General features: G+C 42.7%; 1 protein-coding gene across 3 annotated transcripts; it reads right to left on the bottom strand.

Moving 5' to 3' along the window:
* Positions 1 to 3,000: 3,000 nt before the first annotated feature.
* On the bottom strand, positions 3,001 to 24,391 carry LOC137608264 (myocyte-specific enhancer factor 2C-like). Of its 3 annotated transcripts, none has more exons than XM_068334507.1 (11): positions 24,207 to 24,391; positions 21,579 to 21,677; positions 15,338 to 15,483; positions 13,733 to 13,936; positions 8,546 to 8,689; positions 8,286 to 8,469; positions 8,170 to 8,214; positions 7,903 to 8,066; positions 6,925 to 7,054; positions 6,728 to 6,851; positions 3,001 to 6,643 (listed from the first exon to the last, which is right to left on the bottom strand). In XM_068334507.1, exons 3-11 carry the CDS (start codon positions 15,389 to 15,391, stop codon positions 6,298 to 6,300), a joined length of 1,395 nt encoding a protein of 464 aa, XP_068190608.1. In that variant the 5' UTR covers positions 15,392 to 15,483; positions 21,579 to 21,677; positions 24,207 to 24,391; the 3' UTR covers positions 3,001 to 6,297. The 3 variants fall into 3 exon arrangements, with proteins under 3 accessions (XP_068190608.1, XP_068190610.1, XP_068190609.1); XM_068334509.1 differs by having other exon boundaries at positions 8,286 to 8,466; XM_068334508.1 differs by lacking the exons at positions 21,579 to 21,677; positions 24,207 to 24,391 and adding an exon at positions 21,318 to 21,516.
* Between the last annotated feature and the right edge of the window lie 464 nt (positions 24,392 to 24,855).

Raw genomic sequence — 24,855 nt, 5'->3', positions numbered from 1 at the left:
TTTTTGTTTTTTAATTATAGACCAGAGTTAAAACGTGCAAAGAAACCCTGTCCGTCTGTCGTCTTTGTCTCTGAGCTGCTGTTAAACGAGACTGACTCAAAGCTGCGTTCCTCCACCAACCAGCAGCGCCCACAAACCTGAACAACTGGAATGTAATTTCCAGCCAGCCGGAACAAAAGGCGTTTGTTCACACGAGTCATGGAACACATCCTTCATATATCACCCGCAAAAAAATAAAGATGACATGAAAGTTTAATAATTTCATAGCTGAAGACTTCTGAGGAATGGAACTTTTCTGACCTTCTGCTACACCTGGAATTACAGGTTCCTCCTCACTGGTTCCTTCAGGGAGATTCTGAAACTTCATCACCTATAGGCGACGGTGTAGAGATTCAAGCCTGGGGTGGGGGGTGTTGTTTCTTTTTATTATTATGATCAGTTTTCCTGATTTAGGCAACAGTTTACATCAAAGTTGAAGTATTCATTCATTAATTCATTCATTCGTTCATGTGTGATATTTCTCATCAGAGATCATTAATAAGATCAAACTGCGGCATTTAACAGATCAATGCTGGTTTCTATCGATCTGTCCAACAAGGATTTGGTTCGTCTCTATTTCCAGCTGGATTACACAAAAACCTGATGGATGAAGGGGTTGAATGAAACTTCGACCTCTGACCTCTACATCTAAAAAAAAAAAAAATCAATCCCATTTTTGATTTAATGACTAAAACGGAATTTTTAAACAATTTCGTTTTACTGTCATCTGCTGGTTACGGATGACAGAAATATGAAATGCTTTCATATTTCTGACACTTTTTTTTTTAACAATAAAAAGTTGATTCAGAACATTTTGAACCATAAAAGTAAGTTTTCATTATGGATTAAAGATTGTAGAACCTTCTAACTGAGATGACATGAAGGTGGAACTGCGGTTCGTGGCGCCCCCTGGCGGTTTAACGCGTGAATTAAACGCAAACACATTTTGTGTTCCAATAACTAGTGCTACAGGTATTCAGATCAGGGCTTTGAACCAGAACTTTTTTTTGGGACAATTGGTTCTCTCCGAATAGCAACAGAATTATAACGTTTCTGGTTTCATGGAAGTGGCGTGTCCCCTCCAATGTTGGAGACAGGCGTATTTTTCCAACCCAAAAATACACCGCGGGGGGGGGGGGGGGGGGAAGAAAAATATTAGATTTTGAAATTTTCAACTCACCATGCTTTTATTTTGAATGTGCAACACCGCCTCACGTCATTGGCCCGTTCCCTCCGTGTGAGGCGGGACTTAGCAACAGACGGTCCAATGACAGACAGTGCGTTGAATGAGGTCAGACGGTCCGTAGGGAGCGTTGCTATGAATATGACTTGTTGATAACGTCTTGTTTTAGTTTACGTTCATATTTAGAAACCATACATTTTGAGTTAAGTCATGTTAACTCGTTCACTATTTAACCGATAACTCTGTCAGTGCCCAGAGTGACGTCACCTTTAGCCCAAATGTTCTAATAATAATAATAACCATTACTTTAATTGTCCCTCTTGGGGAAATTCTTTTTTTACACATCACACGTACATAAAATATGTGTTAATTACACACACGGCGGCTACAGGCCCCAGAACACAGCACACACCAGGGGCCTGTAGGCATGCAGTTAGTATAGAGAGGACATACAGGGGTACAAGGAGGCAGAGTGACGGGTCACGCACGAGCATCTTGTAGGGGGGACGGCGCCTTGCTCAAGGGTGCCTCGGCAGTGGCTGGGAGGTGAGCTGACGCCTCCCACCGTCGGCTCACAAGAAAAAAATATTTATTATATTAGATCCAGTGAGGAGAATGATTGGTTATCAGCGGCACTAGAACACGCCACTAGTTTTCTACATATTTATATGGTGAAGAGCTGCATAATCCCTCCTGCAGTCATTGAGGAATACTCAGAGTTGAACAGAGAGTCACTTTCAGTGCAACTTTCCATGTTTCTCCTGGATTACTCCTTTAACAGGAGGGCAGAAGCTGTAGGGATCTTTTTGGACAAGTTGAAACACTGGTCCGGTTGCTTTTAGTCGTCCCTGTTTCCTCCTCTGAGGCAGAGAAGTTTTAGTGCCCCCTGCAGGCTCCAAACCGTTTTTTATTTGAGGTTTTGTAAGAGGCTTTAATTGCACAATGAGTATCCCCACCTATGTATTTGAATAATCTGATTTGAAAACCTCACAATGTCACGCTTCAGGTGTCTACCCGGAAGTTTGATATTATTGTTTTATTGTGGAATTTCCACGGGTTCCCGCTAGTAATCATATTACAACTCAACATTTTTGTGTTTTAAATTGATATTAAAAGTGAATAATTTGTCACATTCTTGTGTTTTTATCACAAAGTTATTACTTAAAGAACCACGAAGTGTTTCTTCATGACGATTTGCCCACATCTTATGATCATAAAACATGCAGTACATGCATTATTCAAATGCCGGTGTGCACAACACTGTTTTTTCAAGAAACATTTGAAGAAAGAAGAAAAAAAAAATGTAAAAAAATCACATAATATTTTGTGAATTTTTTGCAATGTAGTTCATTTATGACATTTCTACTCAAACTTTACGGGTCTATCAGATTATGATCGAAACACCGTTTCGATCATAATCAAAACCTGAGAGGACACGGAACTGCGGGTCGTGGCGCCCCCTAGAGGTTCAATATGTGAATTAAAGGCAAACGTAATTAATTAATGCTGAATGTATTCAAATAAAACAAGCAAAAAGGAAGCACAAATTTATGCACCTGCCTACTTTTGTTAAAATAATTATTGTGCATTTTCTGCACTTTCTACTATGATTTTTTTTAAAAACTTTTAAAGAGATATGTTTTGTGGTCTTTTCCACTTCTAGCTCTGATGTGCAATTTCCAACACTTTTCTGTCTCTACTTTAAGCCTCATTTCATTTGAAACACCTAAACTCCAGCATTTAGCTGAAGAAGCAACGACACACAGAGACGTTTTTGTTTTGACAGAGCCCATTTATTTTTGTACATTTTTCTGCAAAATACAAATACTAGCACATTTGTGTTTGAGCAAACTGCTGATCTCTGAACGTGAGGTGCACATCGTTTTTCTTCTGGGACACATCGTCTCCATGGCGACAAAGGCCAGCTTATGCCGCTACAACCTCTGCGAACACTTTATGAGAGGGATAAAAGCCCGGATTACAGCACAGACACATTCAAATGATGTCATCAGATACAGACACATTCAAATGATGTCATCAGATACAGACACATTCAAATGATGTCATCAGATACAGACACATTCAAATGATGTCATCAGATACAGACACATTCAAATGATGTCAGATACAGTCACTGTCATCAGGGCGCTTTGAGATTGGAGCACATTTGTGATTAACTTACACCCCACCTCCGCTGGAGGACAAGCTCCTGGCTCTGGTGACCCTCAGCGGGGGGCCGACCGGCGAGGGGACAACGCTGCCATCACAGAAACGGAGTGCAGAAGAAAAATGCCCCCCAGGGGTAAACGGGCTCAAACAGACGCGAAGCTGTGGCTGAAGGTCGGAGCTCCAAATATACAGTTTTTAAACCAAAATATTCAAATGTGATGACCCTCAGCCACCTCCCTGTTCCTGCTCAGACTCTGGGGGGGTCAGACCTGGTGAACCAAAGGCACAACGGTTCACCAGCCTGGGTTAGTGACAGCACAGAACACCAGAGGTGGAGAGGAACTAAGTACATTTACTCAAGTGCTCAGTGCCCTGTGGGCCTCATCAGTCCTTCTTTAATCCAATACTTTTGTGATTATTTACAGCTTATTGACTGGTTCTTGTTCAAGTTAATGTTTTAAATGAGAAAAAACATTATTAGCTTATAAAAACAACTTACATCAAACCAGAGGATACGAACTTCCGCTTCAGATGTCTGACTCATTCTCAAGTCATTAAATCTCAACAAATACTTGAGGCTAAATTAAAATTAAATTACAATTATGATTTTTCACAAAACAAAATACAAAATAGAGGAAAATCCAAATGAAAAATCAGATTTCTGAATAATTATCAACACTCACCTTCCTGAGTATGTTTTGTTGACTTTTTCTTAAAAATTAAACAAAAAATGTTAAAATTAAGTGTTAAATTAAAATTGACATTTTGCTTGTTTCTGTGAGTTAGAAAAGACAATGTAAACACACATTAACTTTTAGATCTGCACCTATGGATGCAATACAAAAATAAAAAATACTACTTTTATATATCCTGTAATGACACTGTTACTTGAGTAAATGACCTGAGTACTTCTTCCACCCCTGTAAATACTGTATGTTATAATAATCACACTACAGACTGTCACCATCGAGTCTGACGCCGTCTGAACCATCAGGGTGATTTTGCTTTTATTTAAAATCTCCCTGAATGTTTAATAGAAAATGTTGTGCACCTCCGCTTTTTATTACATTACTGTCATCTTTTTAAATAGAGCTGGAGACATCCAGGAATATCAATTTAATATAATAAGAAATTCCCCCCCAAAAATAACAACAAAAAAACACAACACTAAAAACGTGTGCAGCAAAGCATCACCATCCAGTTGGATATGGCTTAGAGTGCAGTCCTGACTCTGCTAAACACATTAGCACATGCTAACATGCTAACTGTATGTGTGCATAACGAGGACATGAGGCGGCTTCAGGTGTCACCGAAGTCTGACTGTATGGAAGCAGAAAAAGGCTAAAATTCACAAATTTTTCTTTTCTATTCAACTTGGAAATAGAACCAGGACTGAATACATAAAAACTACAACACCGAAATAGTTGTAATTCCAAAGATGTCCTTCTGTATAAATGGATGGAATCTCAGTTACCATCTCATATTATCTAAAGGCAATTTCTCAACAGTTTTTTTATTTTGCATAAATCTATGAATTAAAAAAAAAAAAATCTTCAACACTTCAGGTGGAAAACATTCAGATGCAATGCTTCTAATCTGTGTTTGTATAAAAGTCCCTTCTTTTTAAAAAGGACTGCAAGATATTATTAAATATTTTCTATTGTTATGATATGTTGTGTTACTCAAATGTTTCTTAATGAACTTCTTTTTATTATTTATGATAAATGTAATTTCAGTTGCTTTTTTTTTTTTTCATTTTGACATCGTTTAAATTTTTTTACCATTATAATTTTACATCTGTCCCTGGAAATGTCAAATTTTAAATGATATTTTTTAAAGCAAATCAAACCATTAAAATAAAAATAAAACTTTGGCCTTTCTGTGCTTCCATTCTTTTGTGTATCTGGTCTGAATCAACTAAAAAAAACACATTTATTCTAGCTCTGAAAATGATTCCCTAACTCTGATAATCGACTTCACATCAAGTGAACATCATCCAAAACCTCTCTTCCACACAACCTGTTGCAGAAACCGTTCTTTAACATCCAGTCACCCACCCTGTCCCCCCTCCGTCTGGACCTACCCTAACCCCCCCCTTCTGACTTCCTCTCTCCTTCTACCCGCTTCCTGGTCGCCACCTTCCGTACTTCCTGTCTGAACGTGTGCGATCATGTTGAACCTGCAACACGGCGTGGGCTGGCCGCTCCGCCTCAACACGCCTGCTTCACCTGTAGCTTCAAAGTACCAGACGTCTTCACTGTTAGCTTCATACACACCTGATCATGTGACCTGTTGTTTATTTACTAACAACCCCCCCCCCCCAACACACACACAACAAGCCATACATGTACAGCGACAGACCGCCAGCTGCTTCAGTACATGCTCATCCGGACGGTTTATCCAACTAAAGACGTTTGACCCTCAGATTCACGTCGACTCACAGAGCAGGAAAAAATAAAAGTCTTTTTTAAAATAGCTCCTGTTTTTTAAATTGTTAAGTGAAGAAGGAGAAAATCATTTAATAGTTTTTTTTACCGCCGGTGGTTTGTCCGTTTTTAGGACTATAATAAACCTGTAAATTTACAGAATCACAGATAATTCCCCCACTCTCAGATGGATGCTTGTCTCTGATTGGCTGCTACTGTTCTGATGCAGAGAACTGCTACCAGTAAAAATTTGCTGAGTCGAAAAGACGTGAGAAACGTTCTGATTGGTCGTTTGTGTTTAGCTGATAAACACTTGTCCTGATCTCTAGTCCTGCTACAGTACACCTGCATCACATCTGACCCCTCATTTGACCTTTACACTGAAACACGCCCACTCAGTACAAGAATATGAGAATAATAATAACACTATCTGGTAACTATGGCGACGACCCCTCCCCTCTGGCGGCAGGCCGCCGCCCATCATGTCGCCCACCCCTCTGATAGCCTCATGCGTTTCACTGACGGGCTGTGGTGCTCCTCCTGATTGGATAGAGGCCGGAGCAGGAAGTTGTCGTTGCCATGGTGATCTTCACGCTCCTCGCTGCCTTCATACGAGCTTCCGCAGCTGGACGCGCTGTCGCCGGGGGAGTGTCCCGCCTCGCCGGGACCCCGCCCCGCTGCGGAATACACGGCCGTGGCCACGCCTCCTCCCAGCCCCGTGCCCATCAGGCCGACGCCCCGGTCTCTGGGGGGGGAGGCCGGCTCGGACTTGATGTGGAGGTGATGGGAGGGGGGGAGGTTGAGGGTGGAGCTCTGGCACAAGTTCCTGAAGAAAAGAGAGACTCATTATTGGAATATTGATTGATCCATCGTTTGATCCTATTGGGTCAGACGTCTGCTTGACACCCACCCCATGTGTCCGAGGGCGGAGGGCTGCACGTTCTGGATCTGATGCTGCTGCCAGTTGGCGACGGACCCAAGACCAGAACCTCCGAACCCGGAGAGGGAGGAGAGGTCGTTGCCAAGGGAGAACTCTGAGGGAAAACACACACACGTAATTAATCAGTTTCTACGTCAGGCCCCGCCCCTTTTGTGTGTCGTAATCACCTGAGCCGTAAGAGGAGGAGAGTGAGGACGGGTACCCGCCCATCACTTGTCCAGGTAGAGTCGGGGCAGCGAGGGATACGGCGGGGGTGGACAGCGTCTGAGCGCTCTGAGAGTGATTGATTCTCTGGTTCTGCAAAGAGAACAAGAACATCTGGAAGATGAAGACGACTAAATTTTCATCACTGGGAGGAATTTTACGAATCCAGATTTAAATATATTAAATAACATATTTTTTGAAGCAACTACAAAGAAAACTGTCCTTAATTTAATATAATAATAAGAACCTCAGTGGAGCTGAATCCCTAAAGCGAGGGTCAAACTGAGTTTCACATCAGCATCATGGCTGTCCTCAAAGGGCCAGATATAACTCCGTGTAATGTAAAATAAATGAAATTACTCCTAAATGTTAAATGACTGAATTTATTACTTATTCAAGTTACAAACATAATAGTTTGCTTGTTTCTCTGTTGTAAATAAATCCTTTTAATTTATCCGGATATTAAACCCACAGAACTCCATCAATCAAGGATCAAACGATCCAAAAGAATAAAGAAATAAAACTTTGAACACAAATCAAGACATTAACTTTGTTTAAAACGTTTTTGTAAATGTTAAAATGGGTTTAATTACGGCATTGTGGGGAATGTAGTTTTTGGTCAGAGCACACTTTTTAAAATCTATTTATTTTTAAACACTCTGACCTTTTTTGCTCTCATGGGCCACATAAAAAAATGTGGCGGGACACATTCGGCCCCCTGGCCTTGAGTTTGACACATGCGCCCTAAAGTCATTATAAAACTAATCTAACGAAGAAACTTCGCTGAAAACGACTCATCTTCACGTCGACAGAAAACCTTTGTTTGTGTTTACGTCAGATCTACTCATCAACAGGAAGTCGTAATCGTCAGGCTGCGGCGTTAAAGCAAACACCGGAATGAGTCTCCCGTTAACAACCAGCCCGGCTGACGGTGAACTCACCATCGTCGGCATGGTGCCGCACTTGTTGGACGGCGGCATCAGCGTGCGGAGGTCCGGCTTGCGGCTCATACTCGCTGGGGGAGGACTCTTCTCCATGTTCTTGGCCACGCCTCCTGGAGACAGCATTCCAGGGGAGGGGCAATGGTTGCTATAGCTGCCGTTTCCTGCGAGCAAAGACAGGAGGTTACAGGGCAGGTGTGACAGGTGTGACAGGTGTGACAGGTGTGCAGAGACACTCCAGGAACCAGAGGGAGGAAGTGGACTTACCCACAGTGGTCGTGACGGCGCCGGGCAGCTCTGACGCCATCATTCCTGCAGACGGGAACACGCTCCGTCAGAACGTCACACCGTTAACCCCCGTGTTCACCATTGCACATACATACCTGCGTTCCCAGCGCTGGGGGGTCGCTGGGGCGACATGTTGTTCCTCTGTAGGTGCGACATGGGCTGCATCAGGCTGTGGCTACTGAGGCCGCATCCCATTCCGGACTGGGCGTACAGCAGCCCACTGGTGTTACCGGCTGGGATGGATGCCCCCATGTCGTAGTTAGAGGGGGGCAGACCCTGCTGGACAAATCAGGAGCTGTTAGCGTGAAGCAGGGGAGTTGGACGCCGCCGATGCGGACGGTGGGCGTCGACTTACACAGATTCTCTGCCGGTTGATCATCAGGTCGATGTCGTCGTTGATTTTTCGGTATTTCTCTTCTGATTCTGGACTCTGGCCGGCGGAGTCGTCGGCTTCGATGTCGGGGCTGTCGCAGCCGTTTAAGCCCTTCTTACGCAGCGTCTGAAGAAAACAAACATGTGAACACATCAGGTGAACAAACACATCAGGTGAACAAACACATCAGGGACAAATATCCTGATGTGTTTCTACACATAGGAACAAAATTCTAAAACTATCAATAGAAAAGAAATAACTGTTAAAATACTTTAGTGCAGCAGTAATAGATTACATCACTGGATGAAGATACTTTTGTTTTTCATACTGAGGACATCCTGCTGTTCAGATTTGCTTCCGTTTACATTGAACGTTCACATCTAGTGGAGAACATCCACAGTGAATGGATGAGTGGATCTTCCTCCGCCTCTGACCAACTGCCGTGTCCACCTCAGACACTAGAGGGCGCCGTCGGAGCAGATAATCCAACAGAAGACCCGTTTAGGAGCCAAAGAAGGCCCCAACAGACCTGCTGGTTTCTTCACATCAGAACGTGGATAAAATGAACATTTAAATGTTTTTGCCTTGAAACATTTGTCCGATTTGTACTTCAGTCACATGTTGAGGGGCTTTCTGCTGATTTACACCAAAGGTTAGAAGAAATATTGTTCTTTTAACTCTTTAATAAGAATTGAGCACAGGGTTGGTTGAGTGTGTGTGTGTGTGTGTGTGTGTGTGTGTGTGTGTGTGTGTGTGTGTGTGTGTGTGTGTGTGTGTGTGTGTGTGTGTGTGTGTGTGGTGTGTGTGTTGTTTGGCTCTTGGGGTCCTGCTTCAGCACTTCACAGCTCATTAGCCCAGTCCATCTCTCTCTCTCTCTCTCTCTCTCTCTCTCTCTCACACACACACACACACACACACACACACACACACACACACACACACTGGGCTCAGTGGTGGGCCCAGTGCAGCTATCCCATTCATCCCAGTCATGCCACCTGTTTGGCTTGAGAGCAGGAGGGTAGGGGGCCGGAGGATGAGGGTGGGGCAGCTACCACCAATGCTAGCCTGGCTACAGGAGCGATGGCCGTAGAAGGCTATTTTTTGCACCTCAGCTCGGAGGAGTTTCTCCCTCTCTTGCAATCTGTCAGTCTGGCTCGTCCATTAAAACAGCGGCCGTCGCCATCCAGCAGGAAATCATGGAAATCAATTTTCACTAAATTACAAAATAAAGCCGTTTGAAGTTAAAGCTCAGAAACATAAATCATCCACCAGCAAAGATAAAATTATGATAAAATTAAAACAGCGAGACAGATTAGTCTGTTTGTTAAAGGCGCCAATGTTTAGTGCCCTTAAAGCCAGTTAGAACGAAAAAAAAAAAGACATTAAATTCATGATTTCATTTGAAGAGCAGCGATAAAACTGTAATCTTTTCCACGATGAACTAAGAAGGGAAATTTTCAAAAAACATAATTCAATTTCCATGGACACCGTCACTGGGTCGACTTCACATGTGACCTCAAGAGATGAATGAATGTAATGGGTGACCATGAAGAAGTTATTTCCTCTCTGACCCGTTAATCTGAATATTTGCCAGAAGATATGAAAATAACCAGGAAAAATAAAGAAAGAAAGGGATGATGGGAAAGTCCAGATATTGGTAAAAGGTTTTCTTTCTCGTGAATCACGCTGGCCTTTAGATTTAACATGTATGTTGAGTTTAAAATGGAGCAAAACTGTCATTAAATAAATTCTTTTAAATGTTCAGCTGTCAAACGAACAAAGTTGAAGACTTCCTTTTGAATTACAGTGAAGCTAGAAGCGTCAGGAATGTGTGGCAGGTGGTGCGACCAGCCTCCTGCCGACAGCTGAGGACGGAGGGAATACGCCGGAACGTCAAGCCAGACCTGCTCCTCTTCCTCACTGATCCTTCCACACCTTCATCCTCACTGCTTTTCAGTTCCATCAGTTCTTTTTTCAGTTACGTGGGTGGTCTCTTCCTCCTTAGCCACAGACACGCTAACACTAGTCAAAGCTCTGGACACAGACATGCTACAGAGGTGTAAATACCAGGTAAATGCTAGCTGTAGCAGCTACACTCTGTCAATCACATCCATATTTTTCATGTTTCCTCCGATGTAACACTGGCTTCAGGTTTGACTCAAACAGGTGACTTCATCTCTCTGTTCTGTTCTGTTTCTCTGGAACGTTTGCCCGTTGGATTAACGTGAATCTTTACTCAGTTCGACCGCATTGAAGTACCTTTAAATGTGCAAACACAGGGACGCAAACCTGGTAAGAAGTTACTTCTTATTTATGGCAGGGAAGTCCAATAGATTGTTTTAACTTGAACTGAAATTTATGAAAAAAAGAAATCCAAACTAGAATCAACGTAAGATCAGAAACTTCCTGTGAGACAAACACGTCTGCTGTTGCTCTCCTAAACTTGCCTGCAGGATTATTAAATACATGCACAACAAACATGAGAAAGAAGAAGAGGAAGAAGAATAGGAGCTTGTGGTCGTTGCTCAGCCTGTCTTCCTCCTCTCTGTTCTACACACTCATCCAGTCACACACTCATCCACACACACTCCCAGCACCGTCATGGCTATTCTTAGCTGTGTACAGGACTATTTTTAGACCACTACCGGTTTCCAGCCATTTAGCAGGGAGGGATCTTGGCCAACACAAAGGAACTGGACTTACTCTGTGAGCGTCGGTGTGTGTGTGTGTGTATGTGTGTATGTGTGTGTGTGTGTGTGTGTGTGTGTGTGCACAAAAAAGTTCATCTGTTTCTAATCTGAGAGGACAGCGAAACACGAACAGAACAGGCCGGAGAAAAATGTGGAGTAAAAGTAAGGAGGGCAGATTTATAAATATCAGCAAGGTTCCCAGGCTAAACCAACACAATACAGTAAGCTGATAGTCACACACACACACACACACACACGCACACAACAAATACACACACACACAAACACATACACACCCCAGAGGCAACATGCCAACCTGCCACATTAGGGGGGGGGAACGGATGAAAAACAAAGGAGCCTCTCTTTTGCTGAATTCCTGTGAGGCAGACATTTCATTGGTGGACAGTCTTTTCACGACTGAATGGGACTCACAGTCCAGAAGGATCCTTTGTTAAACTCGCAACCCTTAAGGTTCATCAACAGCCGACTCACATGAGATCAGTCGGGGTCAAATTTCAGGCCCTGACTAAACTCTGGGCCTGACTTGACCTTTCAAAACCTTTAAAACGAATCTATGTCACGCAGTGTGGTCCTGTAGGTGAGGGAGATGAAGCTAGGCTAACTCTTCCCCTAGCTTTAAGTCTCTATGCTAGGCTAACAGAACCGCGTCCACCTGAAGGGTTGACATATTCCTTTAACATTCCGTTCACCAACTTGGCACGACGACCGTGACCTTGGCACCGTCGCCTCGATGCCGTGCTGTGCCATGTGTCGTTGAGGCTAAACAGCCGTTCAAAGATGTCTATCCCTCTCATTGTCCAATCAGAGAGCAGTAAGATTAAGCGTGGTGAGTTGGGCGACTAGCGGGTGTTAGCAGCTAATGCAGGAATCACATGGAGGAATCAGACTCCCAAAGAGGAACTTGTATTTAACAAGCTGTAAGAAAATTTTAGCAGATGACTTTGGTGTGTTTAAATTGAAAGTTTAGTTTGAAATACATACAAAATAAATCTTTACTGGTATTTCTTGTTTCTTCAATGTGTTTTCCTTAAAGGTTCAGTTGACTTAAATTTCATTATAATGACAAACCACATCGTGAATCATACATATTCTATTTATCAGACAGGAGTTTTAGGTTGTCGCTTATCTTTTTACTGGTATTTTTTTTTAAAAATGTAATTTTGCATCAAGTTAGCATTCTTGATAAAACTTTAACAAGGTTTTGTTAACTTTTATTTAGATCACCTTCTATAGTAAACATCTAAAAGCAGAATTCATACAAAGTGGGCGCTCTATGACCCAATCTGTTTCAGGGTCCTTGATCAGATAAAGTTAGGGAACCAGTAAGCTAGTAAAGAAGAGATACCATCTTAGGCTAACCCAGGATAGCATGGTCTTCCAACAGTATGAAGAACATAGTAAAAAAGCTATTATAAGCTTTTGTTGTTGGCGATCAGATGACACATGTAAAAACGTGATCACATCCACTGTTTGTTATGAGCAATTTGGGAATGTCCATAATCAACTTTTTTAGATTCCAAACAGGAAAACATACATGAGTGATGTAAGGACTGCCTTCAACTCTCACTGGTGGAGGTAATGAAATATTCTCGCTAACCTGAAGAACATAAAAGCTGCATTTTCAATCAGTTTGTGAGGGAACAATGTGGAGGATGAGACCAAAGCCAGGAACGGGAGACCGAGCGTGATGAGGGAGGAAACGTGACGTGGAGGTAAAAGTGGGCAGCAGAGGTAAAAAACCCGGAAACGAGGAGGCTGGTTGCACAGATTAGAGTAATGAGCTGAACTGGATTGTGGTAGATTACAGAGAATTACAGGGTGTAAGCCTGGTTGTGACGGGTGGGCCAAGAGGCCATGTGGTCAGCCGTGTGGAGGGAATAGGTAGAATCACACACACGGTACCAACATGTGAAAACAACACCTTTGTTCCCAACGTCACCGCCTGACGGCTCTAAAGACGTCTCCATAGCAAATCCAAAATAAGAACACCAACATCTCCCATCATTAAACAAGGCGTGTGTGTGTGTGTATGTGTGTGTGTGTGTTCCCCTAACACAGCTACATAACTCAGGACAGTTTGCTTTAATAGGTCCAGTATTGATCAGGCCCCACCAACACAGTCTATAAATGAGGCTGTGAGTCTAAATAAAACATAAAATCCTCCAGGATCCGCCCCGTTGTTCTCAAGCACATCAAACTTTAATGATTTCTTTCCCGGCCAATGACTCAACATTCCTCTAAATGTCATTATTAAATCTGTCAAGAGGCTGTTGTAAAATCTTGCCAACAAACAAACATGGATGGAAACAAATCCCCTTTAATGGAGGTAAGAAATCAATCAGTCATGAGTCAGTCTATTAGTTTACTAGCACAGAGGAAAGAAGGGAGTAAATATTCAGATTTAGTAAGTCTAGGTTAACTAAATCCTGATTAAATGATCCTGTGGGATCTGACTTACGTCCACAATGTCGGAGTTGGTCCGGCTTTCATGGGGCTCGTTGTACTCGGTGTATTTGAGCAGAACCTTGTCCATATCTGTGCTGGCGTACTGGAACAGTTTGTTGGTGCTGTTGAAGATGATGAGGGCGATCTCACAGTCACACAACACGCTCAACTCGTACGCCTTCTTCATCAGGCCGAACTTACGCTTGGTGAATGTCACCTGGAGGAGAGAGGACGGCCTTTAAGATGCATGGATGGATGATGTACAGATGAAGAATGACGGACGTACAGATGGACGTCTACTAAATGGCTTCATGGCCTTTCAAGTCTCAGAACTGCGTTTTTCCCCATTTCCATTCGTTTGAGCAAATCTGAGGCGATGCAGCGGAGCGTTGAAATCAATCTGCACTTAGACGCCACTTCCATACATAAATAATGGAACTAAATGCAGAGCTAATGCTGGTGCTGATGGATTACACGACTCATGCAAGTTTTAAGAGCCTGCCCATTGATTCCAACCGAAAACACTTGAAATCAATGGCTGCCTGAAAGTGGACCAAATGCAGAAAATAAGGATTTATTTTTGTGACTGTCAGCTGAACAGGGTCAGGGAAGGGGAATAACAGGGAATAACAATACATTTGTTTACAACAGCTACAGTTATTTCATCTATCTTTAAAGTTAATCTTAGCCCCGTGTTGAATGTTCTGAATAAATTTGATCACATTTGGCTGCTCCTGTAGAGCCTCCATGACAAATTAATCTAGAATTTATGTAAGAAAAAAAATTGGTCTCCTCTATTTGTGGGTGTAAATAAATGGTTGATCTTAACGTTTTAATATATATCAGTCTTTATTTGACACCATCGCTCTCGTCTCGTAGCGTTCCTCCAGATCTCAACTTTCACCGCTTTGTTTCTGTTTTTCTCTGATTGTTTCTGCAGCAGCTGAAACGAACAGAAGCTGAGACAAACTAAAGATGAGGTCAGTCCTGCTACGAGGGTCAGGAAGCACATGTGCCTGCATTTCCTGTCATAACAGGAAGAGAGGAACCGCTGCCACGACGTGTGTGTGTGTGTGTGTGTGTGTGTGTGTGTGTGTGTGTTCTTCGCTATCTTTCTCATGCCGCTACCAGGCATCCTACCAGACTCACATTCAATCACACAGCTTGTTTGGTTCACGTCTCTTCTTAAATTGATCTTTTTAAGGTGCCTTCATGAATTATTTTTACTTTTATATTTTAAATCCAAACCTCAGTTTTCAGATTTATGATTTTTGAAATTACGTGAAGTGTCATTTTTAGGCTTTACGTGCTACTAGCTTCTTCTTGAATCTTCTGGTTGGGGCTCATCACCAAACATCCAATCGGATCGCTCCTTCACTCTGATTTGATGATAGTGCTAGCAAGGCGAGTTTAGGGGTGGAGCAACTTAACACTTCCGTGACTTTTATACCGAAAAGCAAGTTGAAAAAAAGCAGACTGCGTAAAAGAGGCTGAATCTGAAGCTAATTTTTGTGTTTTTTAATTAAAGAGCTAATAAATATGAGAGAAATAATCTCCAGTGATTTTCATCAGGCGATAATCCAGTCGCCTTTGTTTGAAAAAAGTCTTGTGTACTCACATGTCTGTTGCGTTCATCCATTATCCGCGCTATTTGAATCTTTTTCCTCCCCATCTTGGTGATTTTTCTTGGTCGTCACAAACTTTGTCTCCTTGAATCGGCTCTTGGCTTCTCAGTTTGACTTTTTAATCCTGAACCTCTGACTCCTGCAAAGAAGACATAATGTGGATTAAAACCATTAGATGTCAACACCCCTGCTTCAGCATGGCAAGAAGAGGACAAACTGGTTCTTGGGGTTCGTGAAAAGTCAACAGCAGTGTAATAAAAAAAGACAAAAGAAAACAGGAACATGTAGTAACACCACATTTAATTACCAGCAGTGGATTGCGTGTGCGTTTCATGTCATGCTCTAATGAACAGCTAACCGCCATGCACGCACAAACAGGCAGCACATTATCTGTCTGCACGCCCGGCCATTCGCCGCAGCCCAATCCCCTGGACACACCCAGCATCCTCGGGGGGTTTCTGTACCTTCAGGAGGAAATGACACAACCGCATCGTCTGACGGCAAACAGCGCAGAGACATCAGCTCTTAGTGGAACAGCAACCAGAGAATAAACATCCAGAGGTTTGACAAAACACACAGAAACAACCCCAGGTGGAGAGATAGCAAATAACTCAGCAACAGACGGATTAATTATCAAACTTTATTTGCAATGCACTTTTGATACACGCCATGATCTTAAATTATGCTAATATAACTCCCTGGTGGTGGGATTGACAATCTTTTTTACATGCATGAACGTTTCATTATCATTCTAGTAACAGAAAAACAAAAGATTTAAGTCTGATTTTGATGAAAAGCATTCACATTTGAATCTTTTTTAAAATATCACGTTATTGTTAACACATCGGACAAAAAAACTATTAAACACATTTTTAGCGTGACTGAGACGAGTTGACTTGATCAAAAATGTGGTTTTGTTCTCAAGATTTTTGATCAAGTCAACTCGTCTCAGTCACGCCAAAAATGTGTTTGATTAATAGTTTTTTTTGTCTAGAACTACAAAAACATTTAATTTTTCTTGGAGCCAAATCCTCATTGGTTGAAGGTTCCACTCATGGTTCTGCTGAAACATCCTGAATAAAGATGATTGTTTGAGCACAAACAAACCTCCTCAGCTGACACTGAACATCTTCTTCACCTCGCAGCTCACAATGAGACCCTCACAAATGGAAGACACCCTCTCCTTCTGAAGGGATGAGATATAAACCGATCTTTTATCTCAGGAGCCTCTGGGCACAAAACCCAGGACGCGACTCCAGAACACAGGAATGTGTGTTCTACTGTCGGCCCGAGACGGCGCCATGTGACCCGTGTGTTCCTGCAGAATGCAGCTTAAGAGGTCGTCCAGTTCAATCGGATGAACACACTCAGAGACAAACACACAAACACAACAGGTTTCCTCGTGTCATCTCAGCCGGATGAAGGAAGAGGAGGAGGAGATGGCGGCCCTCGGGCTCAAGCGATGATGGGAAAGTAGGAGGAAGATGTAAGACGATGATGCAGGCGTGAGTTCTGCGTCTGTGAGTGCAAAACTAGAAGGGCACTAAACTAAACCCCAACCCGGACTCCAAAGCTTCCTGGATCTCCAGCTGGGTTCTAAGGGGTTCTTCTCTGGAACCTGCTCAACGTTTCTGCTAAGTTTCATCAGAATCTATCAAAGAGGTTTTGTGTAATTCTTCTAAAAGTTACACAACTAGGAACTGCTGAGAACAGAACCTTCTTGGTGATTTGAGTCCAACTCCAGGTTAGGTTCTGATGTTTTAAGTGATTCTGCTGGAACACAAAACATCCAGACGGAGGTCAAACGGAACGAATCACTGCTCTGACAGCTGTTTCCCTGTGATCGAATCAGAAGACGGCAAAAGTGTGTAAAATGGAAACGTTTAAAAAAAAAAGTTTCATCTACCATTGTGGAAAAATCCTTCACTCTCTGCTGTCCAAAAACCTCCACACCCCACCCGTGGCTTTGAGGCAAAATCAAGTTCAGGGAGAGACTCAGGAATCAGCGTTAGCTGTCATATAGGTCTGGTCGCTTCATCAGGATTACACAAAAACTACGCAACAGATTTCCTTGAACATCATTGGAGGGATGGACCACGCTGTTCCAGCTGTGTGTTTTTATCATTTTATTTTTGTTTAGCAGCAGTTCCCTGCCGACATGCCGTCGACTCCGCACCAGCATCCTGGTTCTTCTTCTGTTGTGTCTGTGACAGGATGGAATGTTTGTCGCACTGCGAGCGCCACATAAACTTTGGTAATAATAGATTAACGTGAGCCACACCTGCTCACAACTATGAAGGAGCTCACTCCCTCTTTCAAAAAAATGCACCCATAACCCGACACTCCTGCATTCCCAACGACGACAATGAGGAAGCAGAGTGCCGCTGATATCACCGTCCCTGAGAGCAGAGGTATCTTCAGCCCCTAGGCCTCAGGGCTGCATTGAATTAATAACTATTAAACTCATACCTGAGGTGTGAGTCAGAGTTTTAATGAGGGGTAGGGGCAGAAAATTAACGGCAGCGAGTCGACGTTTATTGACGTGTTATATTACAGCGGTACTTCACGTGTCTTCCCCATACCGTCCAATCAGCTGCTCTCTCCCCTAGAAGGCAGCTCTGATCAAACAAATTCGATAAAAAACGTTTGACTTTTTTACACATTTCGAAAATGTGAAGCTTTTATGCATTTAAAAACAACTTGATTCCTCTGTTTCTCCACATTAGTAGGACCAAAAATATCTCCGAATGTCACTTTTGGGATCTGTGCGGTGCCGTGGTTCCACGTTGCACTGGCGTAACATCCGGAGTGTCCCCTGCCTCACGCCCCTAGTCAGTTGGGATAGGCTCCAGCACCCTGCGACCCGCGACAGTAGAAGAAGCGGGTTTAGAAGTTGGACCTTTGGGATGTGGAAACATGATGATGTGACATTTTATGACAATTAACCCAGAAAATCAGATCATCGGTTTCAATTACAACCTGTGTTGACGACACCTGTCAGGGTGAGTCTGAGCTGATTGGCTGTGACAGAACACCACTCACACTCTGATGCAGAAGAGCGTTGAAGTATGGTCGGTATCATCATGAACATCTGAGTCACGCTGCTGCTAAACAGTCCAGGATCAACGGTTTAAATTTAGACCTGCAGACTCAGCAGGTTGTCATTAAAAGGGAATTTTAGGCCAAACGGAGACGTGAGAAGTTGTGTAAAAACAATCAGAAGCGGCGAGCGTGTGTGTGTGTGTGTGTGTGTGTGCTCTGATTGAATGTGGGGTTTGATCTTTTACAGGATGACAGTAAATCTCCACCCTTCACACGCCCACGCTCACAAACCGCCCTGCTATTTATAGCCTCAGCGTAAAATAAAAGAATGAACTTTTTACCCCAAACAACAATCAGGCTGGTTTCTGGTTCACACACACAGATGGAAACCAGCCACATCACACCATCCTCAACTGCCCCCCACCCCCCCACACCAATGATTTTCCAGCGGGCTTGAAGGCTGCGCACCGTTCACACCGCTAACGGGCGACATGTGGCGCCGCCCCTGTGTTCCTTGGCAGGACACTCTGCATGTCTTGGTGTCAGCGAGACGGAAAGGGTGAGGGGTGAGAGTCAGGGGGGGTGAGGGGGTCTAGGGTTCGCCCACTGACAGACAGGAGGGGGAGGGACATTGTGAAAAGACCACATTCCGGACCAATAGTGTTGGTCAGAGACAGGAAGTACAACCAATGGCAAGAGGCCGTAAGGAAAGCAGCCATTTTTCAGGCTGAAAGCTGAGAGACTAACATCAGCATTTGTTTCCTTCAGTGTGTTTTAAATACAGGCGAAAATAAGTATGACTGAAGTTTTACTTATCATTATCTACTGTTATCAGCTGCAACCAAATAGCTGAATCTATTACGTAACTAAAATAAAATCAGGTTCCCAGAAGCTAAAACCTTAGCGATTTGTTAGCATTCACTTCCTCTATGACGTTCCCTTTAAATTAGAAAAAAATAAAATAATTTTCACTCGCAGGGTAAACTTTACAGATTGTACTTACAGGGTTTTACTTTGCAAGAACTGACTTAGAACAATTATCTTCTTTTCATTCAGCGACTGAATTACCTTCTGTAGCTGTTAAACTGTGTTTGATCCTAATCTTTTTGTTGTCTCTTCAATTTGGACATACTTTTGGTTACATTGACAGTTAAATGAGAACTCCTTCTAATTAAAAACACTTTGGGGGTAAAGATGAACTCATTATGTCTTAGAGGCCCTCGGCTATAATCACATTTCACTGTTAGCACGAAGGTCTGAAATGAGTTCATCCCGACGTCGGAGCGCCGTCGGTTGTGTTCGGATGTATGTGAAGCAGAACAATGTGTCGGCTCAATCAACTTAAAATAAAACCAATCCGAGCTAATTACTGGTTCGAGTCCCTTTTAAGGTCTCAGATGTGGGGTAACTGGATCTGGTGTGGTCTGGTGAGGGATCCCCCCTATAAGCAGCCGGTGAGTCATGGCGGCTCAGACAACACTCCACATGCTCAGCATACGTGGATGAGATCATACGGACATCTGCTAAACAACATGGCTCACGTCTGAAGGACTCACAACCACAGCACAATCACATTTTCCAGCTCACAACTTATTTGACTCTGATTCCTCCGTTTAGGACGTCCTCAATGCCATCTGACAAACTTCTGGCACATTTTTTACCCCCCCGCAATTGTGTCTCTTTTAGATTATTTCTAATTATTTTTTAATTATAATAATAAAAGCTGTTTAATTGAAATTTTTTTCGTTTGATTGTGCTTTTTTCAATTTTTCATTTGCATTCATGAGATAATTATTCAGTCCCATTTATCGCCACCATTTTTAGTGAAAGCAAAGAAATAGTTTCACTTAAAAACTAAAATACAATTTCTGACATTTATCGACTATTTTATTCTAATTTTCCAAAGAGATTTGAACAATTCCTAAAATTTTCCGTAATTATGAATTAGAATTCACGTACTACTTGAAGACAAGGAATCGTAGATAGTAAAATTTGAGCCATACATGGTAAACAACTAAATAAATGACAACAACAACCATTTAGAACAACATGAGGAGCTCTTGAACGTAATTTTCATTCTTCTCTCATTTTCCTTTCATGTCACTTATCTGTTAATCAATAATAGCCCTGTTGTCTCCTCCACTTCCATCAATAAACAACATAACTGATGGTTGAAATTACCAACGTCCACATCGGTTTTGCTGTTTATCCTGTGAACGTTTACAGCGATCAGAAACGAGGATCTTGGGATTGACTCGGGCCCCAGCATCACTAAATTGAGCCCTGATTGGTAGAATTACCCACAAGTCTTTGCAGAGATGACCGATACAGAGAGAGGTGAAACATACGGACAAGTGAACCCACCCTAGCAGGAGCATTGACATATTTTGTAATGACAACTATAAACCTTCATATAGAAGAATCAATAACACCTCAAACAAACAAACAAACAAACAAACAAACTCCTAGAAGGCTCATTAACTCTGGAGGACAGAATAACACGTCTGCAGTACCAGCAGGGACCACTGGAGGCAGCGCCACCATCATTTAAGCGCCGCATTAGGAATGTTTACCGACGGGGCGGAGACCAACACACTGATATTAAATAACATATTATGAGGCATTTAATGACGTCACACACTTTAATTAACAAAGACAGAATCACAGCCTCGTGTTTCCATTGGCAATGAAACGCGAGTCTCTTCACTGCCCCCTAGAGGACACATCAACATGGATGTATGGAAGTAGGAGGTGTGAATGCACCTGAAGCCCCCCAGAGACTACAGGACGACGACTGACCTACAGTATTATTATTTTTAGGAAATGGAGATTTAATTTAATTTAATTTCAAACCCAAACCTAAAGGTTCTCCCAGAAAGAGTTCCCATCAAACTTTCTCCCGCTCTAACATCACTTCTGTCCGTTTCTTACCGGGAGTTGCTGCAGAGGAGAAAAACACACTTTGAATGTTCCATCAAAAAACACGTCCTGAGTGTTTCCACCGGACCGGTCCAGGGGTCTGCACCGAGCTGTTAACGGAGCCGCAGCTCCGGGATCCACACGACAATCTGACGGTCAGAGCAACCGATCCCCGCTGCTGTTTGTTTCCTGTTGTTTATCAGTCGTGTGGAGCCCCCACGCATCACTCACACACTCACACACACACTCACACACACACACACAGAGCCTTACCTCTCCGCTCAGCTCCGCATGTCTCCCGCGACTTTCTGCGTGTCTCCGTCCTGCGGTGATTCTCCCGGTGCGCGCGCTTCCCAGACTGTCAGCAAGCACCTGGACGTCAAGAGGCGGCACACACACACACACACACACACACACACACACACACACACACACACACACACACACACACACACACACACACACACACACACACACACACACACGCACGCACGCACGCACGCACACACACACACACACACACACACACGCACAAGAGGAAGCAATGAAAAAGATGAGAAACATTTGTTGTGTTATAAAAAATAAAGTTAACGGGATTAAAAATAAAGTTGTGTTTAATATTTTTAAAGTTTCCAACAGGTTTAACTGCTAGATATCGTTTGCGCCGCATCGCTACCGCCTTCAAGTGGACGCAGAAGAAAGTGCACCTGTGTTTTTATACATGACGGGACTGAAGATAAATTACCCCTATGTACATTTGCTCAAGGTTAGTACAAATTAGAGGTTTTGATATTTGCGTATTTGATGAAATTACTGTTTTTGAATTTCGGATTACAGTTTTAATTACATGTAAGAAGACTGTTAGCCCTCAGAAGGGTTCTTTTATTTACTGAGCAAACAAAATTTTTTTTTTTTTAGTCTTCAACAGTAATAAACTAATTTCTTTGGAATTGATTTGGCTGCCGGTTGCACAAAGTGCTTTTTGAACATATGGAGAGTTTGAAAACTAGAATGCTCTTTTATTCAGTACGGCTGGAACTAATCATATTTTAATGCATTAATCTTTGAAATCATGGAAACATCAAAACATCATAGTAACAGATGCATCAAGCTCAGTCTTAACTTCAGAAACACAAACCTGCACCAGACTGGTGGCACCTCATCAGCTGGTTCGTACAAATCTAAACTGAATTAATGCGACAAATAGTTGTAACGGAGTACAAAAGAACAAAGAACAAAAGGTTTTACAGTCTGAATTTGACGTTGTCGTGCTGACACGTCTTTATGAGTTGAAAATATTCTGTCATCAACAACAACACATTAATATTATCCTCCCCTCCACACAGGAGCACGTGGTTTCAGCCAGTCTTTGTTTGTCTGCAGGATGTCTTTCAAAAATTAAAACCACATGTTGCAGGGGTTGGGTCAAAAACCACTGGTGTTCCAGATCTGGACCGGGATCGGGAATTGCTGTTTATTCTCTTTAACATTACCGGAGCTTTTTTCAGTGCATAAAAACAACTGACCTAGACTCCATTAACTTTTGTGGAGGTGGATGGTTTAGGGTTAGGGTGAGTTCAGAAGAGAAGATCATTCGATTGTCAGGTGGTTTTTAAATGACATCTGAAATTTGTATATTTTCATGCATATACTTTCAAAAACTGTTGTTTGACTTTGTGATTTATTTCATAACCCACAATATATTAAGCTTAGAGAACGCTTAGTTTGAGGAAATATGCAAAAACATTTGATACATTTAATAACGAATGCAATCAACCTCATTTGTTCCACACATTAAAAGATATCAACAGCATTCATCCTGGACGCAAGAAAATCTTAAGTTAAAGATGGTTTATTTGTCATTATTTCACATTCAGTTTATGTCTGCAGCTTCAGTTTTACCATGAACTAAAAACATTTTTCAACGTTTAGATAAAAACCCCCAAAAACAAACAACAAGATATTCATCATTAATTAGGATGAACAACCAGGACACAAAGTACTAAATAGAAAATACCTCACTTTAACTTCAGAAAACATTTCAAATTCAGTGTACCGCTGGCACATTTACCGTCAACAACAACAAAAAATACTGCAACCGTCTATGAAAACCATGCAGCTATTAGCTCACATATCATTTACTATCATTAACGTTTGTCAGTCAATAACGTTATATTAATAATGGCTCACAGTTCAGCGGCTGCAGGACATTTTAGTGTCTTTCAGCTCATAGTTTTGATTCTATCTAAACTAATCCTAGCTTGCTAGACGCACAATGAAGGAGAGATTACCTCGAAGCTAACAAGTCAAAAGCTAACCAGAAACATTAATGCTTGTGCTGCTCCCCATCTGCCAGATGCATAAAAACACAACTTTATGCTTACACATTAGCTGTGCTAACATTATAAAATCACTTTGGCGTAAACAGCTGATATCCGGCGCCACCAAGTGGTTGAAAAGTGAACACAAAAACAAATAATTTTTGCTTTTTCCTACTTGTATATTTATTATCCTTAATGAATCGAATGTCAGAGCATTTTAGCCACTTTCAACTCATTGTTTCTGTCTTATTTTTTAAACCAGAAAAATTGGCCTGCATACGCTTAGTCAGCCAAACACAGAGATGTTTCTCTCAAGAGTTGGTGCGAGAGCAAAAAACAGATCACCAACTGTTTGCTAACACATTAGCTGCATCAGCGTTATCTGATCACATCTGTGTATCACAACTTTTTTCTGCTACTACCACAAGAAGAACAAATGACGCTTGTTCAACCCAGCTTCCAGCTCCAGCCTCTATTTTCTTGTACAGCCCAGTAAACATGTTTTTCTTATTGTCCTCTAACAATATTCCAGTTTTCCACTGAACATATGTCACCAGTCTTTGTGCTGAAGCCCACTTACCTGTGCTTGTTGTTGCGTCTTCACCTGGAAGGTTCCCCAGCAGCTCCAGCTGTGGGTTGGATCAATCAATCCTTGTATCAAACAAGAAACGATAAAAAAAAATAGACCAACGTGAAAGGAGTGAAGTCAAGCCAGACCAGCTGGCTTAGAGAGGAGGGGGACCCAGAACGGGGCTGCGTTGGGATCTGAGATCAGTCCGCTGTGAGCCGAGGTAGCCAACGCTCACAGACCCTGACCCCCAAACGCCGCCCCCTCCGTTACACCCGTCACACCCGCTGACCTCCCGTCTGAGCTGCTGGCCGGCGGACCAGCCCAGTCACCTGTCACTGTCACTCCAGGTATATTTAGCTCCGAGGTGTCAATGATGCTGCCTGAGTGTGTGTGGCAGAGAAAAATGTGTTGCTGACACTCAGGGCCCCCAGGGGCCTCGATGCAGGAGCCCAGGATTACTGGTCCAGAGCCCAGCGGCTCTACACATTACATAGACGGAGAGAGAGATCAAACCGGTGTGTCCCAGATATCAGCACAGAGCATCTGCTGGGTGAGGGTCGCTGTCAGCTGTCCACTCCCGTCAGGAAGGAAAGGAGAGCAGGGGCCGCTGTGGATCCATGATACACGAATCCATCGCATAACAGCCCAGAAACGCCCC

The sequence above is a fragment of the Antennarius striatus genome, chromosome 15 (assembly GCF_040054535.1).
Source record: "Antennarius striatus isolate MH-2024 chromosome 15, ASM4005453v1, whole genome shotgun sequence".
Taxonomy (NCBI): Eukaryota; Metazoa; Chordata; class Actinopteri; order Lophiiformes; family Antennariidae; genus Antennarius; species Antennarius striatus.
This window is presented reverse-complemented; position numbering and strand designations above follow the sequence as displayed.

Coding starts and splice junctions, on each gene's coding strand:
- LOC137608264 (XM_068334507.1), bottom strand. CDS start 15,391: ATGGGGAGGAAAAAGATTCAAATAGCGCGGATAATGGATGAACGCAAC. Junction 8,690..13,732: donor CCAACTCCGACATTGTGGAC/GTAAGTCAGATC, acceptor TGTTTTCTTCAG/ACGCTGCGTAAGAAGGGCTT. Junction 6,644..6,727: donor TCCGCCCTCGGACACATGGG/GTGGGTGTCAAG, acceptor TCTTTTCTTCAG/GAACTTGTGCCAGAGCTCCA.